At 44.0% G+C, this 25079-nt stretch overlaps 1 protein-coding gene across 4 annotated transcripts in view; it reads left to right on the forward strand.

Moving 5' to 3' along the window:
• The window catches only part of DOCK8 (dedicator of cytokinesis 8), a 253132-nt gene that overhangs the window by 56184 nt on the left and 171869 nt on the right, over positions 1-25079 (forward strand). For 3 of the 4 annotated variants that reach the window (XM_008256091.5, XM_008256100.5, XM_089337104.1), the window contains exons 3-4: positions 10150-10325; positions 13150-13221. In XM_008256091.5, coding sequence (XP_008254313.4) covers positions 10150-10325; positions 13150-13221 — 248 coding nt within the window. Of the gene's footprint in view, positions 1-1177; positions 1360-10149; positions 10326-13149; positions 13222-25079 lie in introns of those variants that run through there. The other variant, XM_008256104.5, reaches the window with a different exon arrangement.

Consider the following 25079-nt stretch of genomic DNA (forward strand, 5'->3'; position numbering starts at 1 on the left):
CTGGCCTGTGTGCTTGCTTCCTGATTTGTCTTAGGTCTTCTCCCTCCTACCTGAGGCTCTCCAATACCAGTTTATAACTCCTTGCCTGCTTTTTTACAATTTTTCTGTCTCTGCTTTCTTTGACCAGGGCTTAGGGTGCAGACAGGACCTCTCAGGGCTGAAGTTCTGACATCTCTGGACTTAGCTGGTTTCTAAGATGCTCACTTCCCCCTAAATTGTAGTTCATATACAGGGGGGAGGGACTAGCTTGGAAACTTTCCACTATTAGTAGCATTCATTGTTGGAAAAATTTCTATTCCAAAATCTGAAAAGCTAGGGCCAGTGTAGTGGTGTAGCAGGTTAAATTGCCACCTGCAATGGCCATTATCCCATATGAGTGTTGGTTTGAATCCTGGCCACTCCACTTCCAGTCTAGCTTCCTGCTAATGCTACTGGGAAAGCAGCAGAAGAGGCTGAAGTACTTGGGCCCCTGCCACCCACATGAAAGACCCAAATGGAGTTACAAGTTCCTGGCTTCAGCCTGGCCCAGCACCAGCCATTGCAGCCATTTGGGGAGTAAATCAACAAATGGAAGATCGAAGCGCTCTCTCTCTGTCTCTCTCTCTCTCTCTGAATATGTCTTTCAAATAAATAAATCTTTAAAAAACAATCTGAAAATCCAAGTTAAAAATCTTTGTCCTGTAAAGTCATTTTCTTGCAAGTATAAATTAAATATGGTAAAATTTACCCATTTTAGGTATACAATTTGATGCATTTGGTTAATCTGTAGTCTTCTGTCCTCTGCTCAATCAAGACATAAAAACTCCCTTTATCTTAAGAAGTCCCCTCATGCCCTTTCGCAGTGGCTCTACTCTGCCAGCCCCAGACCCTCATCCCCACCCCGACAGCCCCTGTCCCCTTGTTCCCCTTGTCGGTACGGTTTTGTCCTGCAGCCACACAGTTAGGTGCCAGCACAAGCCTTCATTTTTAAGACATCTTCCTCCTTTTTAGGTTGAAGATTGCCTGCATTTGTTTTTATATTGGCACTAATTATTGAGTGTGCATGTATGTGTTATATGATTTGAGGTGAGATCAATCTGACTTGGATGAGATGGTTTATAAAACCAGCAGTTGAGTCCTGACTTCCGCTGTGAGCGAGCCCCAGCCCTCCCTCTGCTCACTTCCTCACGCCCAGCACAGCGGCACTTTCTGGCTCGTTCTAGCGGTTATCTTGAGGAGGTTAGAATACTTTTTGTTTCTGCATATTACTTCAAAACCACTTCTGCTCTTAGAAATTTTGTAACCTTCCCCTCTGTTTCCGGTAACCGCCATTTTGCCTCCTGTAACAATTTACTCGCCGTGTAACTGTAGCTTTTAAAGGTATGTTTTACTGGAGTGATTTGTGGTTATTTCTGAAGGATAATTTCTGTGTTGTATCATTACTGAAACAGCAGTACAAACAATACGTAGCACCTTTTACTGCAAGAAGTAACTTGCAATGACATTTATTCAGAAAAATCTATTTATGACTTCCGTGGCTGGCTAGCTTGCCATTGTTACTTGTACGTTTCCTATCTGTTTCAGAACTGCAGATGACAATAAAAGCACAAGGAGTGCATAATGTCCATGTGTTCAGCTGTGTCAGATGAGATTTAAATCTGCATCAACTAGGTGTGCTTCTTGGTTTCATTGGGTACTAATAAGTATTTCATTGAAAACAAAACCTTTTAAAACATTTATAACTGAAACTATGTTCCGAATTATGAAAATGCAGTTTAAAAGTGACTGGCTACATGTTTAAATTTTAGATAAGGTGGGATGTTTGCTTTTTTGTGAGTCAAGAGTGCAGTGGCTGTCTTGGAAGTAGTGTGGACTGGATTTTGAAGAGACTTTAGGGAAGTTTAGCTAACGATCTTTCACCTCTTCCTTATCACCACAGGAGCATTGTGGTTTTGTTGTTGTTATTTTACTGAAATGCTTTTTTTAATGTAAAGTTACAAAGTTAAAAAATGCTTAATGTTTGCAGGTATTCTTATGATAGTTTGTTGTCTCTTCAGTAAGTTTTGACAAAAGTGAATTTTGATGAGTTTCTTCCTTAACTGGATGGTGGGTTAACACGTGGCTTAGCTATGTATTTTCTAAGAGAAGATATCAATGAAGTAGTGAAAATGTAACACAAGAATCAGTCATGTGTTCTTACCTGTCATCCTTTACCCCTCGCCCTATTTGTACATGAGGATCCTTTAGAATACGTTACTATTGGTTGCTCCAAGTTAGGTTTCTGAATCTCTCTCCCAAATCTCTACTCAGCTACAGCATAGTCTCTTGGCCCTGTTCCTCTGTCAGAAGAGCAGATGTGTGAGGAAGCAGGAGGCCTGGAATCTGTTCTTTTTTTGTATTTTATTTCAATAGATGGTCTGCATAGAACATTCCATCTCCTAATCCTTACGTGCCTGGTATGTTGTACTATCAAAATGCAGCAGCTGTCCTTGTCCTTGAGTCATCTCCTTGAGTCAGGTCTCCCCTAAAGGAATCATAAATTGAAAAAAAAAAAAAAAAGTCCAAGCACATTTTGGCCTTTGTTTCTTACTTTTATTTATGTAGTAACCATTTTAAACAAGTGTACTTGCTAACACAAATTGGTCGTATTTTTAAAATACATAATCAAAGTCAACTTTTTTTTTAAAGATTTATTTATTTATTTGAAAGACAGAGTTACACAGAAAGAGAAGGAGAGGCAGAGAGAGAGAGAGGTCTTCTATCTGCTGGTTCACTCCCCAGATGGCCGCAACAGCTGGAGCTGGGCCTATTTGAAGCCAGGAGCCAGGAGCTTCCTCCAGGTCTCCCACGCAGGTACAGGGGCCCACGTGGACTTGGGCCATCTTCTACTGCTTTCCCAGGCCACAGCAGAGAGCTGGATTGGAAGTGGAGCAGCTGGGTCTCAAACCGGCACCCATTTGGGATGCTGGCGTTTCAGGCCAGGGCGTTAACCTGCTGCGCCACAGCACCGGTCCCAAAGTCAACTTATTTTTAAAGCCAGTTGTTCACATGTTTATTGTTGCTGTTTTTGTAAGAGTGACAAATGAACTTGGATTCAGATGGACCTGAGTGAGGTGTAGCTTGAGACTAACAAGTTAGCTAATTTCTCTGAATGTTTTGGTTTCCCCTTTTGCAAAAATTGGGATAATAATGCTACCTCATTTGGGTCAACATAGGATTGTGCCATAGATCCTGTGTAAAGAAATGCTATCATTGCTGTCATACATGCTTGGCTCAATGGAGACCCTGTGGGAGATGTAAGGAGCAGATGAATAGGGACTGGTTGGGGAATGAAAAGCTGTGTAATCTATTTGGGAGAACAGATGACAGACTGGCTTCACATGGTGGGAGGCATTCAGAAGAGAAAGGAAGAAAACCAAAATAATCATAAACATTCTAAGAAAAAAAATAGTTAGCAAAAAAGATGATAAAAGGATGCCTGCTATGATCAGAGGTAAGGGCCAGACGGAGGAGCTGGGAAGACGTGGAGAGGGACCCTAGTTCTGACTGTATCTTGGCATCACCTGGGACCTGTAAAACACACCTGCAACCTGGCACAGCTTAGAGCAGTTGCATCAGAATCCCTGAGCATGGGGACTAAGCATCAGTGTTTTTAAGTTCCCTGGGTACTTTGTCGTCTGGCTCAGGTTGAGAATCACTTAAAGGACCAATATAGGTAGAAATATTCTAAATAGGAGAAAGAATATAAAGAAAAGTAAAATTTTCTCTTGTTTTGTGTGCTCTGGATTGCAGAATTTGTGGTAGGCAAAGACCACTTGCTAACCCTGTGCATCTCTGCTTATCTACCTGTAGTGGCTTCTCTCATAAATCTGATAAATCAAATGACAGGAAGGGTGTGTGCTTGCTCTTATTTTTGTTGTTGTTTTAGTGTTTTTTTTTTTAATTTAACTCTACTTGTAAATGTTAGATGTGATGATTGTGTGTACACATTTTTTTAAATATTTATTTATTTATTTATTTTTTTGACAGGCAGAGTGGACAGTGAGAGAGAGAGACAGAGAGAAAGGTCTTCCTTTTGCCATTGGTTCACCCTCCAATGGCCGCCGCAGCCGGCGCGCTGCAGATGGCGCACCGCGCTGATCCGATGGCAGGAGCCAGGTGCATATCCTGGTCTCCCATGCGGGTGCAGGGCCCAAGGACTTGGGCCATCCTCCACTGCACTCCCTGACCACAGCAGAGAGCTGGCCTGGAAGAGGGGCAACCGGGACAGAATCCGGCGCCCCGACCGGGACTAGAACCCGGTGTGCTGGCGCCGCAAGGCGGAGGATTAGCCTAGTGAGCTGCGGTGCCAGCCAATGTGTGTACACATTTTTAATGTAGGCAAACAGTTGGGCATTTGACACTGCAGTTAGCACACCACTGGGAATGCCCACATCCCATATCAAAATACCTGGGTTCAGTTCCTGGCTCCATTTCCAATTCCAACCTCTGGCTAATACACCCCCTGGGAAGCAGGAAGCAGCAAGTAATAGCGAAAGTACATGGATCCCTGCCACCCACATTGGAGAACCAGATTGAGGTCTGGCTTCCTGATTTTGGCTTGGCTTACACCTGGCTCTTGCAAGCATTTGAGGAATGAACTAGCAGTTGGAAAAGCTATGTCTCTTCTCTGTCACTCTGCCTTTCAAATACATAAAATAAACTAGTTTTAAATTTTGCCTTTTTGACTATGATGGGATTCTTCATTTAGAGTATTTTCTTTTTTGTTTGTCTGTCTTTTGAAAAAGAGTTAGAGAGGTAGAGACAGAGAGAGATCTTCCATTGCTGGTTCACTCCCCAGATGGCTACAATGGCTGGAGCTAAGCCAATCCTAATGCAGGAGCCAGGAACTTCCTCCAGGTCTCCCACTTGGGTGCAGGGGCTCAAGGACTTGGGCTATCCTCTGCTGCTTTTCCCAGGAACATTAGCAGGGAGCTGGATCAGAAGATGAGCAGCTGGGACTCAAACCAGTGCCTTGAACTGGCACACATATGGCATGCTGGCACTGCAGGCTGGGGCTTTAACCCACTGTGCCACAGCACTGGCCCCTAGAATTGGTTCTCTAAGTACAATGATAAACCCTGCCCTGGGTCTGACACTCGCTCCAAAGTCCTTAGTGAGCAGGACCAGAGAGAGTGGCTCTTGGTGGTGTGTAACCCTGGGTGCAGACTCACCCATTGGCCTTGCCATTCCCCATCGGCATAGCCCTGCAAACACTCTTGCGAGAGACCTTCTGCCAGCCACCTTTAGAGGTAAACAGCTCTCTAATCCATGTTTCTGCTAAAATCGAACAGTAAAATACTAAAACTATCTTATGATCATTGAAAGCAGAAAGGGGAGTGAAACACACAAGAGAAGAAAGGTTGGGATTTATGCTTTAAGATAGTAAGGACTTGAAACAATATGTACATGGTTAATAATGTTAAGCTACATTTTTATGGAGGGAAAAATACTATCTTTAAAAATAAGAATAGAAAATTCTGAGGTGAAATGGAATGAATCAGCTGGACCGTAACGGCTCTGGCTACAGGAAAGGAGGTTGAAAACCACATCCTGGATGAGCACCAAAGCACCATGGTTACATGACATGTTTGTATATGGAACATTTATGTTAAAAAAAAAAAGCCTTATACCTTGGAGGGCATTCGTTCTGATTATGTATATAGGCTTCCCTTTTCTTTTATAGCTAAGAATGACTCACATGATGAATCACTTGATCAATAAGTTATTCCTCTGATACTATTATTCTCTTGCACTTGGTCTTTCAAGGAGCTGGGCTGTCCTGAGGTTGCCTCAGTTGCACCCGAGGGGACCTGATGGAAAATAAAGCTCTCAATATAGTTGTCATGCAAATTCATAATGGAAGGGAAAATGAAAGAGTGGCAGGATTCTGCACACAGAGCAGGTGTCTCCTTGCTGCCATTGTCAAGCAGAGGAATCAGAGCAGTCTTGGCAAATACAGATCAGTGCCCCAGAGGGCGGGTCAGCATCTTCTGCTCTGTGGCATGACTGCCAGGTTGCGATTGGTAGAAGCAGGAAAGCATTGCCTTGTCTAGGCCATGAGGTGTTTCACATCACTGAAGCCAGAATTCTGAACACTATGCCTTCAGCTCTTTCTTCTTTCATGCAGTAGAGAGCCCAGAGGATTGCAGTGTCTGTTGGTTGGGGCTCTCTCGCTGCCTGGGACTTCTCCTGGAGCTGAGGACGCAATAGTGACCATAGCAGAGTGCTCTCATGGAGCTTACAGTCCCAACTCAACAAGGCTGCTGCATGAGGGAGCCAGTCACCCACTTCTCCCTGCTCCTTACACAGTCTCTTTTTGAGACAGAGAGAAAGGTCTTCCTTTTGCCGTTGGTTCACCCTCCAATGGCCACTGCGGCCGGCATGCTGCAGCCGGCGCACCACGCTGATCCGATGGCAGGAGCCAGGTACTTATCCTGGTCTCCCATGGGGTGCAGGGCCCAAGCACTTGGGCCATCCTCCACTGCACTCCCTGGCCACAGCAGAGAGCTGGCCTGGAAGAGGGGCAACCAGGAAAGAATCCGGCGCCCCGACCAGAACTAGAACCCGGTGTGCCGGCGCTGCAAGGTGGAGGATTAGCCTAGTGAGCCGCGGCGCCGGCCACAGTCTCTTCTGTGGATAACAGGTGCTGCTGTCAGCTAGATTGTTCATCATTCATGGCTTTGAGTTTCAGAGACATGACAAATATTATACTTCGGTTGGAACTGAATTTTTTTCTGTCTGATAATTGCACTGGAATGTCAAATGCTTAAGTCACATTGCTTCAACTTGTGCTTCAGTAAAATTTTTAAAAAATATTTATTTATTTATTTATTTGAGAGTTACACAGAGAGAGAAGGAGAGGCAGAGAGAAAGGTCTTCCATCTGCTGGTTCACTCTCCAATTGGCCGCAATGGCTGGAGCTGTGCCAATCTGGAGCCAGGAGCTAGGATCTTCCTCCAGGTCTTCCCACACGAGTGCAGGAGCCCAAGGACTTGGGCCATCTTCTACTGCTTTCCCAGGCTATAACAGAGCTGGATCAAAAGTGAAGCAGCCAAAAAAAAAAAAAAAAGGCCGGCGCTGTGGCTCAATAGGCTAATCCTTCACCTTGCGGCGCCGGCACACTGGGTTCTAGTCCCAGTCGGGGCGCTGGATTCTGTCCCAGTTGCCCTTCTTCCAGGCCAGCTCTCTGCTGTGGCCTGGGAGTGCAGTGGAGGATGGCCCAAGTCGTTGGGCCCTGCACCTGCATGGGAGACCAGGAAAAGCACCTGGCTCCTGCCATCGATCAGCGCGCTGGCCGCAGCGGCCATTGGAGGGTGAACCAACAGCAAAAGGAAGACCTTTCTCTCTGTCTCTCTCTCACTGTCCACTCTGCCTGTCAAAAAAAAAAGTGAAGCAGCCAGGACTCAAACCAGCACCCATATGGAATGCCGGCACTGCAGGCGGCAGATTTACCTACTATGCCATAGTGCTGTCCCCTTCAGTATAATTTTTAAATATGTATTACCAGTGCCTCTGCTTGAAGAATTAATTGATATTCTTCATAATAGATCTACATCTATTGTTACTTTATTTATTTACTATTGCTATTTTGAAAAGTCAATCTTATAAGAAGCTCAGAGCAGATTTTGTGGGTAGCAATAAATGTATTTTTTTACTTACTTCCCATTGCACTTACTATTATCTTATATTTTAATTATTTCAGAAAATACATATTCCCTAAAAGACCTATAAGGGAAAACAATCAAAATTACACTGGTTAAGAACTTGAGCCTGCCTAGGTTTGGTTTCCAGATGGGTTCTCTCTCAGCTGTGTAATCATCGGCAAATTATACAATCCCTAGTCCTCAGTTTCCTTACCTATAAGATGGGAATAATAAGAATGTATACCTTAGAGGGTTTGAGAGAGCATCAAGTGAGATAATGTCATAATTTCTTGGCACATAGTAAGTGATCAGTAATTAGTAGTTCATTGGGTATAAACTGCAGGAAGGAGGTTTGGGGGGCAGGCATTTGGCCTAGTGGGTAAGGTGCCTGTGTTCCACATCTGATGCCTGGGCTGGTGTCCCAGTTCCATTTTTTATTCCAGCTTCCTGCTATTGCAGACCCTGGGAGGCAGCACATGATGGCTCAAGTGATTGGGTGCCTGCCACCCACAGGGAAGATTTTGATTGAGTTCTGGTTCCTGGCTTTGGCTGAGGCTCAGCTCTAGCCATTGCAGACACTTGGGGGAGGAAACAGTAGATGGGAGCTCTCTGAATATCTGTCTGTCTCTGTTTTTCAGCCTCTCAAATAAACAAAAAAGAAAAATAAGTTTGGGGATGCAAAACCCCAGAGTTTTCTTCATTTCCTATAGAAGCCATTTTGATCTCTGTTAACTCTCAGTGCCATGCAGTGGGCGCAGGGGAGTGGGAGAATGGCCTCATCCCGGGTAGGTTTTGTGTCAGTGTCTGCGGCGGACTGGCTTGTTCTGTGCACAGATGAGAGCTGCCGTCCTTTCCTCTGGCAGAGTTCTGCACTCCCACCTGGCTCCCACATAGGTTGCTATCTGGTTCCTTCAGCCCCTGCTGCTTCGTGTTACTTTGTTTTGGGAGATCCTCTTAGGACTAGGGTGCTCTTCTCAGCCAACTGCCTGATCCGCCATCAGAACAGGGGGTGTGGGGGGAAGCTCCTCTGGCCCTTTCACTGCGTCTGGCGTGACCTAGAGGCGCGCTTTGCACTCAGCTACTGAGGAGTGCCCTGTTGCCTTCTCTCCTGCCCACTCCTTCCTTCAGAGCATAGGACGTCAGTAAGTCAGCCACCCTGCGGCATCCCAGACACAAAGTAGAATGGATTGTGCCCAGCTCTCAGCTTCATCTTCACTCCCTACCATGAGTCATTCGCGTCCCTATTGTCATCGGGCCAGCAAGGGTGGAGAGGGGACAGAGCAAGCCGCGCTTCCCTTGCAGTGTTACTTGCTTTTGGCTCTCCAACAGCAACTTTGTTGCTCCACTCCTACTTGCTGCCTTCACTGGTGTGTGGTTTCAAGGAGAGGAAAAACCGGTTTTGTCAGCACTTTGGGATCTGTCCTTGTCTCACAAGACAAGACTCTGGGCTGTTTGTCTGTTGGTCCATGGGAGGGGTCAGAGGGGGGAACAGAACAGAACAGTACTCCTTGGGGTGATGACTCCAGGTAGTCTGCCATAACCGACCACTGCCCACTGCATACCCTTGCAACTGTGCATAGTAGTATTCCTACACAGATAGGCCTATCTAGGTGACTCTTACTTCCTTAAGGCACTGTTTCACCACCGAGAACACCGAATATTAATTTAATTGGGGACTGACAAAGGGTTGCCAACTTTTAATTTTATTGACCAAAGAAAAATATTTTTAAAGTTACCATCTAGTTCTCTCGTTTCTTTGGTTCCCTCCCTCTGCCACTGTGGAAGGCTAAAATTGAAGAGCAAAGGACAGTTTTCTTAAGTGAGTAAACTTTGCCGAAGCAGAACCCAGCAGATTGCCCCAAGTTAGTTCATGTAGCTTCAGTCCAATGAAAATTTCTTGCAGGCCAGCGGCGTTTGGAAATCGCCGCCTTGGAGTGCTTCAGTCACCTCGTCTGGCTCCCTGTCCACTATGATTATGCTCCAAGTGCTTTCAGAAACCCATGTATAGCATAACTCAGGCCAAAGGCGACCCCGTGCCTCCATCCTCAGCCAGAGCGGTGTTGAGTTTGCATGAATTTCTGGAAATGTGCCTCCATTCCCTCCTTTGCTGTATTTGGGCAAATAAAACATGGCCTCAGAGAGCTTTTGCAGGAGAAATTACAAAAATTCAGCAAAACCATGTGATCTCATTTTGGATCTCCTCAGGATTCCTCATCAAGATGCAATTAAGCAGAGAAAAATTCTGCCTTGGGGTGTGATTTTAATTACTCACCATGTTATGACTTGACTTTCCGTGCTGCGTTTCTCTTCCTTGCCCTATCACTGCTTCCGAGTCTGGCAGCTCCTCCAAAGAGTCACTTCATTTTAGGCTGAGAGCAAAGTGCTAGGTTGAAAGGAAAGAGCAGGGCTTACGTCCTCTGCCGCCTTAGCGCTTTCTCCAGGAGAACCCGTGGGAAACTCCTCTTTGTCTTGCTTCCCCCTCCAGCCTCCGTTTTATGACCCCGTGGAGCCAGTGGACTTTGAAGGACTTCTCATGACACACCTCAACAGCCTGGATGCAGACCTGGCCCAGGAGCTGGGAGACCTCACTGATGACGACTTGGATGTGGTGTTCACGCCAAAGGAATGCAGGACGTTGCAGCCGTCTTTGCCGGAGGAAGGGTAAATCGTGGGCTTGGAACATAGATGGGATAGTGACTCGTGACTGTTATCAGTGCGGGGGAGGTGGCCTGAGTCTGCACCTCTTTTAAAAATAAACAAAATTACTGAAGCCATAAGAGGAGCAGATAACCACGTGGTACCATCATGTAGATGTACATAGTTTTTAAACTGATTTGGCCAAAGGCTCTGAAAAGAAGAGATGCGGTGCTCCAGAAGGGGTTCAGTGTGCAGGCCCTGGAGCTGGACTGCACGGGTGCCAGCTCGGTGAGCTGGAGCAAACCACATGACCCCAGGAAGCCTCAGCTCCGAGTGAGCAAGCATCATGTTCAGTGCACACTGATTTGCAGTCTGCTATGTGCTGAGTAGAAAGGTGAATCAGGCAAAGTCTCTTCCCTTAAAGTTTTTTCAAGGGGAAAAACTTCTTGGAGTAAACATGTTTAGAGCTGCAGTCTCTACACTCGGTTTATTTATGTGTTTAGAAGAATGAGCATGAGTTCACTCAAACTATGGACTTTTGTCTAAATGAAACTCCTGTTGCTGCCATGGTGCGAAAATCAATGTTGCCTGTAGAAGCTTAGCCTGAACTTTTATTTGCATTCACTTTAAAAGCTGAACTGAAATTTGCATTCTCTTGGACATTTTCAGCCTTCTCATCTTCCCCAAAAAGTCCCAGTAAGGTGGTCATGAAACAACTCCTTCCATCGTTTCTGTGAAATATTCCAGTTCTGTTTTGGACTGTGTTTCATCACAGTGTCGGGAGGCTGGGTAGCAGTGAGGAGCACTGCTAACAGCCCTTTGCTCCCTTATTCAGACAGTTCTCATTGACACTGGAGGCTGATGAAACGCACAGTTCTTTCCTCCCTGGGACACATTTTTCCCCTGTTGTCCATTTATTCAGGTGTGACGTTAGCATAAATCCCATCTGTTATTCTCACCTTTGGAAAACAATCACAAAATTTGTGTGTAATTGTTCTCAAGTATGGTCAGAATCTTGGAAAACCCCATTTAAAATACTTACAGTAAGTTTAGCGAGAGGAGGATGGGGGGATTTAATAGAGGAGATAATTTTGTTTTTCACATCAGTTTTTGAAATAAGATGTGTCAGAATTTATCCCTGACACATTATCTACATGGTGGCTTTCAAACAGCCTCTACTGTTTTAATTCATGCCAAAAAGTCTTCTATATAACTAAGCAGAGGAAGTTACCGCTGTCACCATGAAGGTCAACAACAGTTGAATCCTGTTGAATCCCTTTGTGCTTAGCCTAGCAGTTTATATGTTGAGCTATAACAGCACAGAGGTTATAAGCCTGGACTCCGCAGGTGAACTGCCTGGGATCAAGTCCTTACCTTTGCACTTGCTGGCTGACTCGTAGCAACACTCTGATCATCTCAGTCTTCAAAAAGAAAGTAACAGCAGTGCTTGCCCTGCAGGGCTGATTGACAAAGTGAATTAATACCTACAGAATTAAAGTGATTGCATCAGACCCTAGTGCACAGTTAACGGCACCCAAGTGTGCACTGTCACTTAGAGGACTTACCGTGAACCAGACACTCTTCTGCGCGCTTTGCACTCTCCCTTATGTAATCTGCATCACAACTCTCTGATGGAGGTACTCTTCTTATTAATATCACCATGTTCAGCTGGAGCAACTGAGTCATAAAAGGGTTGAGTGATTGGCTCAAAGGTCACAGAGGGGCCTGCGCCATGGTGCACTAGGTTAATCCTCCACTTGTGGCACTGGCATCCCGTATGGGTGCCGGATTCTGTCCCAGTTGCCCCTCTTCCAGTCCAGCTCTCTTCTGTGGCCTGGGAGTGCAGTGGAGGATGGCCCAGGTGCTTGGGCTCCTGCATCCACATGGGAAACCAGGAGGAGGCACCTGGCTCCTGGCTTCAGATCGGCATAGCTCTGGCCGTGACGGCCATTTGGGGGAGTGAACCAATGGAAGGAAGAACTTTCTCTCTGTCTCTCTCTCTCACTGTCTATAACTCTACCTGTCAAATAAACTAATAAAAATCTTTAAAAATAAAAAAAAGTCACAGAGATAAGAAGGGGTGAAGCAAGGGTCTGGGGACCAGGGTCCAGAGACTCCACGTTTGGCTTTTACAATGTTTCACCAACTACTATCAGCCAATCTACAGGTGGGTGAGTACTGTTCTCGTACTCTTTCTACAAATGAAAAAAATAAGACTTGCATCACTTGGACCTATTTGTCACTACTAAGAACATGTTTGCAACAACAGCAAAAGCCTTACTACTCAAGACTATCACATACATGAAGAGTATCCTCACAGCACACTCCTGAGCAGGCGTGATGGAACCACCTGAATTAATGATCCCCAACCAAGGCCATTGGCTGCAAGGTCATCAAATCATAAGACAGCTGTTCTTCTTGGCTTTCAGAACAGAGAACACGCATGTCCTAACATGGTTACACCTGAGCTGAAAGTATGTCCAAATTACCTCTGCTAGGAATCGGTATTTATACTTTGTTTTCTTGCTTTGCTTTTGATGACAGCTGGTTCTCCCCATCTTTTGTCAGAATGCCTCCAGGCACCCAGAGATAGATATGGTTTAACATGATTCTCTATAATAAAGAAAACCCACAAAGCATAAAATGCTAGCATGTTTGTCTCATCAAAGTAAAAATGTTATTGCCTCAGGCATACTTCAGATGCTTGAAATGACGGCCAAGAACTCCTTTAGCTTTCTCTTAGGTATGGATTTGAAATCATCTTGTGCTCCTTGCTGATGATAGGGATTGTTCTGTTGTTTTCACCTGGCACTAATTTTTTTTTTTTTTTCATTTTCCACCTCGTTAGGGTTGACCTGGACCCTCATGTCAGGGACTGTGTCCAGACTTACATTCGGGAGTGGCTCATCGTGAACCGGAAGTAAGTTACTTTTCTTTCTTCCTCTTTATAAATATTAAATGTATATTGTTAATTTGTTAATAGGTTTTTGGAACAGTGTTATGTTTACAAAAAAATGTGCGCAGAAAGTACACAGAGTTTCCTCCCCATCACCAGTTTCCTCCTGTTGCTAACATCCTATCCGCAATCATTGATGAGCCAATATTGATACATTCTTTATTGTTACATAAATCCTATAGCTTGCATGAGTGCTGATTTTGTGCGTAGTGGGTTCTGTGGGCTTTAACAAAGGTATAATGCCGCCCACCTGCATGACAGTCTCACACAGCGTGTTTTCAATGAGCTAGAATTCCCTTGGTCCCCTGGTTCATTCCTTCCTCCCTCTCTCTGACAACCACTTAAATTTTTTTACCATTTCTATACTTGCATCTGGTTCTTCTGTGTCTTTTTGTAGTTTGTTGTCTCATTTCCTTTTATTGTTGAATCATCTTCTGTTGTATGGATAAACCACAGTTTATCCAGTTCCTTATTGAAGAAAGTTACATTTTAAACTCAAAGAATAGAGCCTTGTTGTTTTATTTTCATTCTAATGAACTCCAGGGGAAATAAATGAATTGAAACTTGGCCTCAGATTCAAAGGTCTCATTCCAATCAAAAGGGGTCTCCTGTGCTGACCAAATGTTTGGTGACATTGTCCTGAGCTCCAGCCCACTCACCTGGACAGCATTTTCTGATGAGAAGCATCTGTGTATGCTAAAATGCTCAAGCTGTGTGTTTGGGTCTGTTTGGGGCTAGGATGGGGGCTGTTGCAGACTGGGCCCCCCACCCTACTAGCAGCACATCAGAGAACCTTTGACAAAACCAAAGTGTCTTGAAGTTCTCATAGCCACACCTCTCCTATACCTAATAAGAATAATTCTTTTCTGGCACAAATAATGAGTGATTGGAGATTGGATTTTATCCAGTTCCTGGAAGTGTGCCATGGAGTTTGTATTACTTTGGAATAATAACAGTGTGCAAACTATTTGCAAGCAGTATGGGAAACAAAGAGCATCACTTATATAAAGTAAAAGGCAGTTAGATGATAATGCGTCATATGTTTTACTACAAGTTGAAAATGAAGCGTACTAGGCAAATACGGTTGTGCTTTGCTGGGGATGAATAAAAGATTCCAGAACAACTTGTTCTGGAATTTTTAGAATGTTAAAATTAGAGTTATTTTCTGGATGTTAAAGTTCTAAAAAAACCTGAGTGGGAACAATAAATAGAAAGGTCCATTTTATTACATTTGGTTTTCAGATTTATTTTCTGTTTGGGGCACTGCATTTTTTCATTCCCCATGGCAACACAAAGCTCTTGGAGTCTTCTTTTTCCTCTACCTTACACAAACTTAAAAGAAACAAATATTCTTTTTAGAATATTCATTATAGGAAGCTTAGAAATTATGGGAAACAAACTGAAAGTTACTTCCTTTCACTACAGATGGATAGCAACCATAAATATTTGATGTGTAGCCTTTAAATCACATTTCTTTTTTTTTTTTTTTAGATTGATTTGTTTATTTGAAAGGCAGAGTTACAGAGAGCGAGGGAGAGGGCGAGAGAGATAAAGAGAGAGAGAGAGGGAGAGAGAGACACTGATGCTGTGGTGTAGTGGTAAAGCTGCTGCCTGCAGTGCCACCATCCCATATGGGTGCCAGTTTGAGCCCTGGCTGCTCCACTTCCAATCCAGCTCTCTGCTATGGCCTGGGAAAGCAGTAGAAGATGACCCAAGTCTTGGGCCTCTGTACCCACGTGGGAGATCTGGAAGAAGCTCCTGGCTCCTGGCTTGGGATTGGTGCAGCTCCTGGCCACTGTGGCCATCTGGGGAGTGAACCATTGGATGGAAGATGTCTCTCTCTCTCTCTCTCTCTCTCTCTCTCTCTCTCCTTCTGCTTCTCTGTAATTCTGCCTTTCAAATAAATAAATCAATCTTGGGTTGGGGGGAGGAAGGGAGGAAGGGAGAGAGAGAGATATCTTCCATCCACTGGTTCACTCCCTAGGTGGCTATAATGGCCTGTGGGGGCAGGCCAAAGCCAGGAGCTTCTTTCGGGTCTCCTACATGAGTAGCAGGGTCCCCAAGACTTGGGCCATCTTCCACTGCTTTTACCAGGTACATTAGCCAGGAGCTGGATTGGAAGTGGAGCAACCAGGACACAAAACTGGCACCCACATGGGATGCTGGCCTTGCAAGCAGCTTTATCCACTACACCACAGCACCAGCCTAAATCACATATTTTTAAAATTTGTTTATATAAAAAAGAAATCATATTATGATACCATTTTGCAGCATGAATTTTCAGTCTTCACAGAAAGTGGTGATTATCTCTTTCCTACTAAATGTTATTCCTTGATAATATTATGATTGCATTATATATTTATACCAAAATTCATTTAGCCATTTTAAAGCTTGAATGATTCCCTGGTTTTCAGCCTTACAGTTAAAACAGCAGTATCCTTCTCAGTGAGACTTTGTTTGGAATAAATCCCTACACAAGGAAGTTGGGTCTAGGCATATGTGCAAATTTAAGGATCCCAGATGCAATATATGCCTGAGTCCTCAAGAATATTGGATATTATTAGATATTGTAAAAAAGTTCCTTTATTTATATTTCCTGTGGGTGTTAGACTGGGTGTTTTTTTCATAGGTTTATTTTTAGAATTTGCAGTTTGTCCTTGGTGCTACACTTATTCGTGAAGTTTGTGCATCTCTTTTATTTTTGTCTGGTCTTGTTTAGGAACACTGTGATTTGTTACAGGTATTAGCCCTTTGGCTACATACTATAAATTCCTACTATGCCTTTTGTTCTGTCATTGTTTATGTAATTAAATCAAAGTTGATATTTTTCTTATGATTCTACTTTTGGTGTCATGTTTATAATGTAAATCACAAACCTAATATTATTGTCTAGGAGTTTTGGATTGAAGCATCAACCCAGGCCATGAGTCACTTGATTGTTGCTTCTGCTCCCTATGTGTTTCCCTTTATTTGTCTCTCCTCTGTAGAAGCAGCAGGTATCCATGTATTTACTCTATGTCTGTTTTTGCATCTTTTTATTCTTACTAAGCTCAACAGTATCTGTTTTAACTTTCTGTTTGGTGACATACAAGGAGTGAGGGTGACCACTGGCCCCATCCTCTGCACCTTGGTGTAACCGCCCAGTTCCCTTCTCTTCTCTTCCCTTCTCAGTAGTCAGGTAGTGTACAGGTAGAAGTGTTCAGCTTCAAAACTCTTTGTCAGTCTCTGGCAAGCCTTGACTAGTGCTTTAGTGAGGCTGCATTTTCTCTCCCCTACTGCCTGGTTCTCTGAATCTCATACTCTGGACATGAAAACCATACTTCCTTGCGCATATTCCTCGGAAGGATCACTCTGTCTCCGTATGTACCCGTTGTATTTCATTTGTGGGGAGAATCCAATACACTATTTCCAGACACCCTTCATCTCCTGGTCCCACATGCATTTTCAGCTGAGTTTTTTCCAAGTTGCTTCTGTAAGGTTGTAGAATGAAGGCAGAAGGAGGACAAGGGGGTGTGGGTACATGTGAGTGAAAAGGTGCAGCCAGTGGTGCCTGCATAGACAATAAGCTCCTGCCATGCAGAAAGAGGGTTTGAGTTCCTGCGCAGTGTGGACACTGACTGTTCAGGGACTCGCAGGGAGGAAGCTGGACAACATCGTCCTGTCTGATTCAGTGAGTTCCATCTGGGGGAGATGAAATACGTGCATAGAGATTCTGTCCAGATTCAGGCATTAAGTTATCTGTTAGTGGGGAGGAATTTTCATTTCCCTGTGTCTTCATTGGGAATATGCCAGGGAGGCAGAGGACACAGCAGTAGGGGTTGTTGGCCAGAGACAATTATCACTTAGTTCCCAGTGTAGATTTTTATTTTCTGTGATTAACAATACATGCTTATTCTTAAAGCAAGTCATACTGAAGTGTGTTAGGTAAAAAGCAAGTCTCTTGCCAGACTATTTGCGTGTTCTCTGCCTCCCCAGTGGTAGCCATGCCACCTTCCTGACCTTATCCTGCTCTCACAGATATATATGGATATTCATAACATTTACATAAATCTGTATACACGTAAATAGAGTATATAAATACATGCATGCAAATGTTTATGCATTGAAATATAGAGATTATTTTTTAAATAATAACTGACTTTTTATGTCAGAGAACTATATTAGTTTTTTTTTTTTTTTTTTTTTGACAGGCAGAGTGAACAGTGAGAGAGAGAGACAGAGAGAAAGGTCTTCCTTTGCCCTTGGTTCACCCTCCAATGGCTGCCGTGGCCGGCGCGCTGCAGCTGGTGCACTGCACTGATCCGAAGGCAGGAGCCAGGTGCTTCTCCTGGTCTCCCATGGGGTGCAGGGCCCAAGCACTTGGGCCATCCTCCACTGCACTCCCGGGCCACAGCAGAGAGCTTGCCTAGAAGAGGGGCAACCGGGACAGAATCCGGCGCCCTGACCGGGACTAGAACCCGGTGTGCCGGCACCACAGGCGGAGGATTAGCCTATTGAGCCACAGCGCCGGCCACTATATTAGTTTTTAAAAGTGTCACCTAGGTGCCCAAGCGTTAAGGAATGTTCCCTAAGTCATTGAATCTGTATGGACTGGCTTTTCACCAGTCCCCACTTTTCACTGTTCGAAGTAGTACCAGAACAAACCTCTATGTGAGCATTTCTGAAGGCAAAAGTGGAACCAATGCACATTCTGACAAGCATTGCCAAGCTCCTCTTCACAAAAGTTGGGCTGGTTCACTGCACCACCAACAGGGCATGAAACTATCCTTTCCCTCTGTATCTTTGCCAGTATAATCAGTATATTGATGAAAATTAAATTAAATTTTCTCTTATCTCCGTCTACTTATTTTAATCAACTTTCTGAATACTGGTTTATTTTTTTTTTTTCTAATTTTTTGACAGGCAAAGTGGACAGTGAGAGAGAGAGAGACAGAGAGAAAGGTCTTCCTTTGCCCTTTAGTTCACCCTCCAACGGCCGGCGCGACCGGCATGCTGCGGCTGGCGCACTGCGCTGATCCGATGGCAGGAGCCAGGTACTTATCCTGGTCTCCCATGGGGTGCAGGGCCCAAGCACTTGGGCCATCCTCCACTGCACTCCCTGGCCACAGCAGAGAGCTGGCCTGGAAGAGGGGCAACCGGGACAGAATCCGGCGCCCCAACCGGGACTAGAACCCGGTGTGCCGGCGCCACAAGGTGGAGGATTAGCCTAGTGAGCCGCGGCGCCGGCCTGAATACTGTTTTATATCACTAAGTTTTCTTCCCTTCTTATTCTGGTTAAATATACCCTTATACAACCTGAAGTCCTACAACCAGCTATTTATCCAAGTGAAGGGAAAATCTTTGTTCATATAAAAAGCTGTATGCAGATATATACATGTGTATATATATATATATATATCTTTAAAAAGATGTATCTATTTATTTGAAAGTCAGAATTATGAGGGGGTTGAGAATGGGGAGGACAGAGAGAGACCTTCCATCCATTTTTCCACTTCCCAAATGGCAGCAACGGAGCCAGGACCTTCATCCAGGTCTCCCATGTGGGTGTTGGGGCACCTGGGCAATCTTCCACTGCTTTTCCCAGATCATTAGCAGCGATCCGGATCAGAAGTGGAGCAGCCAGAACATGAAGTGGCACTCGTTTGGGATCCTGGCATTGAATGCAGTGGCTTTACCCACTACACCACAAGGCTGGACCCAGTATACAGATATTTGTATCCGTTTTATTTGTAGTTGCCAGAAAAGCTGGAAACAACTCAGACTGTACTCCACTGGGTAACGAGTATCCAAACTCCAGAAAGTCTATGAAGGGGGTACTGATCAGCAATAAATGAAACAAGCTAATGATGTGTTTGGAAACAGACAAATTATGCCAGAAAGAAGCCAAACCAAAAATCAAACTTCATGACTCCCCTTAAATGACATTCTGGAAAAGGCAAAGCCAGTGGTGGTAAGGGTCTGAGTGGGAAGACGTGGACTACAAAAGAGTTGGGAAAATTTGGGGTTTTCTGGAACGGTTGTATAACTGACTGGAGTGGTGCATGTGTCAAAAACTCTCAGAACTGCCTCCAAAAGGGATGAATTGGAATTATACCTCACAGTCAGCGTTGTGGTGCAGTGGGTAAAGCTGCCACCTGTGGTGCTGGCATTCTGTATGAGCACCAGTTTGTGTCCTGGCTGCTTCACTTCTGGTCCATCTCCCTGGTAATGACCTGGGAAACACAACAGAAGATAGCCCATGTGCTTGGACCCCTGCACCCACATGGGAGACCCACATGAACCTCCTGGCTCCTGGCTTCAGCCTGGTTTAGTTCTGGCCTTTGTGGCCATCTTGGAGTGAACAGCAGATGGAAGATCTCTCTCTCTCTCTCTCTCTCTCTCTCTGTGTGTGTGTGTGTGTGTGTTTCTCCCCCTGTCTCTGTAACTCTAACTTCCAAATAAATAAATGAATCTTAAAAAAAAAAAATTGTACCTTAAAAGCAATGATGAGATATCTAGGATAGTATATGACATGGTAAAGACTCATTAAATGTGGCCGGCGCCGCGGCTCACTAGGCTAATCCTCCGCCTAGCGGTGCCGGCGCACCGGGTTCTAGTCCCGGTTGGGGCGCCGGATTCTGTCCCGGTTGCCCCTCTTCCAGGCCAGCTCTCTGCTGTGGCCAGGGAGTGCAGTGGAGGATGGCCCAAGTGCTTGGGCCCTGCACCCCATGGGAGACCAGGAAAAGCACCTGGCTCCTGGCTCCTGCCATCGGATCAGCGCGGTGCGCCGGCCACGGCGGCCATTGGAGGGTGAACCAACGGCAAAGGAAGACCTTTCTCTCTGTCTCTCTCTCACTGTCCACTCTACCTGTCAAAAAAAAAAAAAAAAAAAAGACTCATTAAATGTAAGGTCTGTTACTTTGCTCATTGATTATTCTGGGTTTTTAAAAATATTTATTTATTTATTATTTGAAAGGCAGAGTTACACATAGGCAGAGGCAGAGAGAAAGAGAGAGAAAGCGAGAGAGTCTTCCATCCACTGGTTCACCCTCCAATTGGCCACAACAGCCAGAACTGGGCTGATCCAAAGCCAGGAGCTAGGAGCTTCTTCCACATCTCCCAGGTGGGTACAGGGGCCCAAGGATTTGGGCCGTCTTCCACTGCTTTCCCAGGCACTGGAAGCTGTACTGGAAGTGGAACAGCCAGGACTCAAACCGGTGTCCATGTGAGATGCTGGCACTGCAGGTGGTGGCTTTACCTGCTATACCACAGCACCAACCCCTTATTATCCTGTCTATAGCATGATGGTTTCTCTGGATCAGGAATAAATGGACTGTGGTCCTGATTTCCCTACTTATGGCTATGTGACCCAAGGCAAATCAATTTATTTCTTTGTGCCTTGATTTCCTCATAAGGAAAATAGAAACTTGAACAGTGCCTACCTTATAAATAAATGGACAGTATAAAGTACTTAGAATGTTTCTTGACATATAAATAAATAAATATTAGCTACTATTTATAATATCATTAAGTAATACTACAGAAGGTATCTCAGTTGTGTCTGCCCAACTGACAAATAATTTAAATTAATAATATACAAATATTATACGCAAAGTGGGAAAAAAAGAGGACATCTCAATGTCAGCAAAGATTTCTTTTAATTTAATGATCCATGGAGGCTAGCGTTGTCCAGAGAGCTAATAAGCCTCAGTTGCAATGCTGGCATCCAGTGTCAGGGTGCTCGTTTGAGTCATAGCTTGTCTGCTTCCTATCCAGCTCCCTGCTAGTGTGCCTGGCCCAAGATGGCACAAGGAGTTGGGCTCCTGCCACCCATGTGGGAGACCCAGATGGATTTCCTGGCTCCTGGCTTCCACTTGATCCAGAGCTGGCCATTACAGTCATCTGGGGAGTGAACCAGTAGATGGAAGACCTCTCTATTTCTCTCCCCATCCCCCTCTCTCTGTCACTGTCTTTCAAAAAATAAATCTTTTTAAAAAATAAAACAGGATTGATTTCCCATCATATTACTATAATTAATATATTCATGAAATAAACATTTGGAAAATCCCAAAGCTCGTGCACTGGGGACTATCTAATTCTCATGTAACTTATCCATTTATTCCTTCCAAATGAAATATGCTCTTGTGACGATGTTATAAGCTTATGGTACTTCAATAAATATTAGCTACTATTATAGTATTTATTAAATAGCAAATATCAGAGAAAACACTTACATTAGCACATCAGAGGAATAATGGAGCATCTGCCTTCCTCTGGAGGACCATATTTAATGAAGCCACTTTGCCTTCCATGGGCAAGTCTTTGTCATCCAAAACCATGCAGTCAAACACTGATTTAGTTAGCTCTTTTATTCCTCAATTATCTGCTTGCTGATATTACATTTCTCTTTAACATCTAGAGATAGGCTTTTATGCCCTTGCTATCTCTGATAATGGCTTTGAATCCCACTTAGGGGGCAGAGGAGAGGAGTAATGGCCACTTGTGTTCCCTCCCACTGTCATCATTCTATAGGGCATTTGCCACTCATGCTTAGTAATTGAGATGTTTAAATCAGACAAGTAGTGCTGCCCGTTGAATATAGAGGACAGTTTGAGATTTTCTTTTTAGCTTAACAGGAAAGGATTTAACACAGAGACATAAATGCATGATCTCCTTTTGGGAGAAATATGTTTTTTATGTTACATGTTTGTCTGTGTTACTTACACTGGAAGATTCTTTGAGTGAATTCCTTTCTGTCTCCCATGTCTACAGCACCAAGTGTGGTGTCCTTGTGGTAAAAATAATGAAACTTCTCCGTTTGTGACCTTTGAAAATGACCTTTGGTTTACTAGCTGGATGGTGCTGTTTTGGCTTGTTTACCTCTATTTCTATGTATTTTGATAATTTTTTGAAGATTGATATTTGATAACATTCTTTGGGTGATATTAAGTATTTTGAATGTTATTTTCTTTTTCTCTAAATGAATGTAAGGATGATTAACTGTAGAATGTTTTTGATATCTTGGTGAAGAATTGAACTCTTCAGTGACTAAACTTGTGTACTTGCTATTTATTTTTGGTGTGTTAACACAGCAACAATGAAACATTTCATGAGTGCTGTGGAAAGCATCGTAAGCACCCAGAGACTTTGTCTTCATCCTGGGTGATTAAGGTGATTCTGAAAGAAGGTCATGCTCAAGGAGAGCTGGGACATCAAGTATAGGGTATCATCTGTTTTATTACTCCATATTTTACTCCCAGTGAACTGGTAAACAATTAAAATTCAAACACATCAGTGCATATAATTCAGTTACTCCCAAAACATCATAAAAATGTCTTCCTGATCAATAATTGCTTATTATGACATACATTTGTTGTGCGAGCTGTCAAGGTGCTTAGCATCTGCTTTCTGAAGTATGGAGAGCAAATCAGGATCCATAGCTTATGGGGGAACAAAGCAAACCAGCTGTGGATATCACTGAGCTGTTTCCACCTAGGCCTAAACTCCTGTCCTCCTAAACCCAAATCCATTGAAGCACAACTCACAGACCAAACATTTGAGGAAGCCTGGCCAAGCCAGAAGTACTCACTCCCTCCTCTGAATTTTCAATGTATATTGTTTGTATTTCACTTAGTAGCTTGACTTGTACTCTACTTTAAATTCTAATTACATGTCTAAGTTTTTATCTCTACTGTTGCATATGGGATTCCTCTCACTAGACTATGAATTTGTAGAGTGCAGGAACCGTTACAGAGCTGGAATTGTGGTGTATTCCTTTTTGCATCCTCTGCAGTGTCTTAGTCTTGGAAAACATATTACAAATGATTGTTGAATGGAAGACTGAATGCAGTTCTACAAAGGAAATCTGCATAGCATTTTCCACACCATAGTTGTAGCTCACACCTAGGGAGAGAACTTCGAGGAGACTTCCTGGAAGGGATGGGATGGAACATGTTTAATCAGGGTAACAGTCTTACTCCATTGTTTGTTTATTTGGTAGAGGGGTAAGGGGTAGGGGAGAGAATACTACCTGTAGAATCTCAGGCACTTTTTAGAGCTCTCCTGTTGTTGCTGATAAGTAAATTCCCCCCATGGAAATAATATAAATGTTCAGAGACTTTAAGTTCATGTCCATGAAATAAGGTTGTCTAGACGTATACTATATGCATTGGTATCACATCTAATAGCATTGTCACTGATGCTAGCAATACTAGCTGTCATTTATGGAGCTGGTGTTCGATTATCGTAGTTGAGATGTTCTAGAAGCAGAGCCTGAGACAGAGATTCAGATGCACGAGGGACTGAGGATGCAAGATGGGAAAGTAGCAGTCTAATACAGATGAGATCTCAGATACATTCTAGTCTTCGCCTGATCCATAGGGTGCCCTGGACAGTGAATCATTCTGTAATGTGGCCACACCTCCCCACCTCAAGGCAAGGGGTGAGCTAGTATACCTTATACCAAACAGGCATTGGTCACCACTGAGCCAAGTGGGAGGTTGAGTAGAGAGGTAGCGTGAAGTGCTCAGGTGTCTCTGGGCACAATAGCTGCTGTGTGCACAGCAGTCAGCGAATGCATGCCTGGGTTGGGTAGGGGAGCCTGGGTGGAAGACTCGTAGTCTACTACAATGACAGGCACCTGACCGATTTTCTTTTGCTTTAGTTTTGAAACAATACCAGATTTTTGAAGTTGCAAGTGTATTACAAAGACCTTTCCCCCACTCTCAGTCATCTGAGAGCAAGTTGCTGACCTGATTCTCCACCACCCTGAATACTTCAGTGTGAAATTTTTTTTACACAAGGACATTCTCCATTGTAATCACTGTATAATCATCATACTCAGAAGATTAACATTAATCCATCATTATCGGTTAATCCTCATCCTCATTCAGCTTCCACCAAATATCCCAGGAATGTCCTTTATAGCAGAAGAATTCACTTCGAAGTTTTATGTTGAATTTAGATGTCACCTGTCTTGAATCTTACTTACGCTGGACTCATTCCTCATTATATTTCTGTGACTTTTATGGCCTTGAGATCATAGGCTAGTTATTTTTAGAAAGCTCCTCTATTTGGATTTGATTATTAGATATACCCCATTCTTCATCAAATTTCCAATTTACTGGGTTAATTTATTTATATCAATCTGTAGTTAGTTTTATATTTTATTGAATATACTTGGATAAATTTCTGTCATTTATTTTGATGTGCAAATTTGCTCTGTTTGGCACTCTCAACCTCTTCAACTGAGTGTTTTGTCTTTATTTATTTATTTATTTTTTGACAGGCAGAGTTAGACAGTTAGAGAGAGACAGAGAGAAAGGTCTTTCTTTTCTGTTGGTTCACCCCCCAAATGGCCGCTACGGCCAACGTGTTACGGCCAGCATGTTGCAGCCGGCGTGCTGTGCTGATCTGAAGCCAGGAGCCAGGCGCCTCCTCCTGGTCTCCCATGCGGGTGCAGGGCCTTCCCAGGCCACAGCAGAGAGCTGGACTGGAAGAGGAGCAACTGGGACAGAATCCGGCGCCCCAACCAAGACTAGAACCCTGGGGTGCCGGCGCCGCAGGCGGATTAGCCAATTGAGCCACAGCGCTGGCCTATATATATATATATTTTAAGGAATAGAGATAAAGAAAGAGACAGATAAAGGGTGATCTTTCATCCATTGGTTCATCCTCATACGTCTACAACAGGCAGGGCCATGCCATTAAGAAGCCAAGAGCCAGAAGCTCAATTTGGGCCTCCCACGTGGGTAGCAGGGCTCAAATATTTTAACCATCACTTCTGCCTCCTGGGGTGTGCATTAGCAGGAAGATGGAATTGGGAGCAGAGCCTGGACTTGGAC

The sequence above is a fragment of the Oryctolagus cuniculus genome, chromosome 1 (genome assembly GCF_051225735.1).
Source record: "Oryctolagus cuniculus isolate XC-2025 breed Fujian yellow rabbit chromosome 1, ASM5122573v1, whole genome shotgun sequence".
In the NCBI taxonomy this organism is placed as follows: domain Eukaryota; kingdom Metazoa; phylum Chordata; class Mammalia; order Lagomorpha; family Leporidae; genus Oryctolagus; species Oryctolagus cuniculus.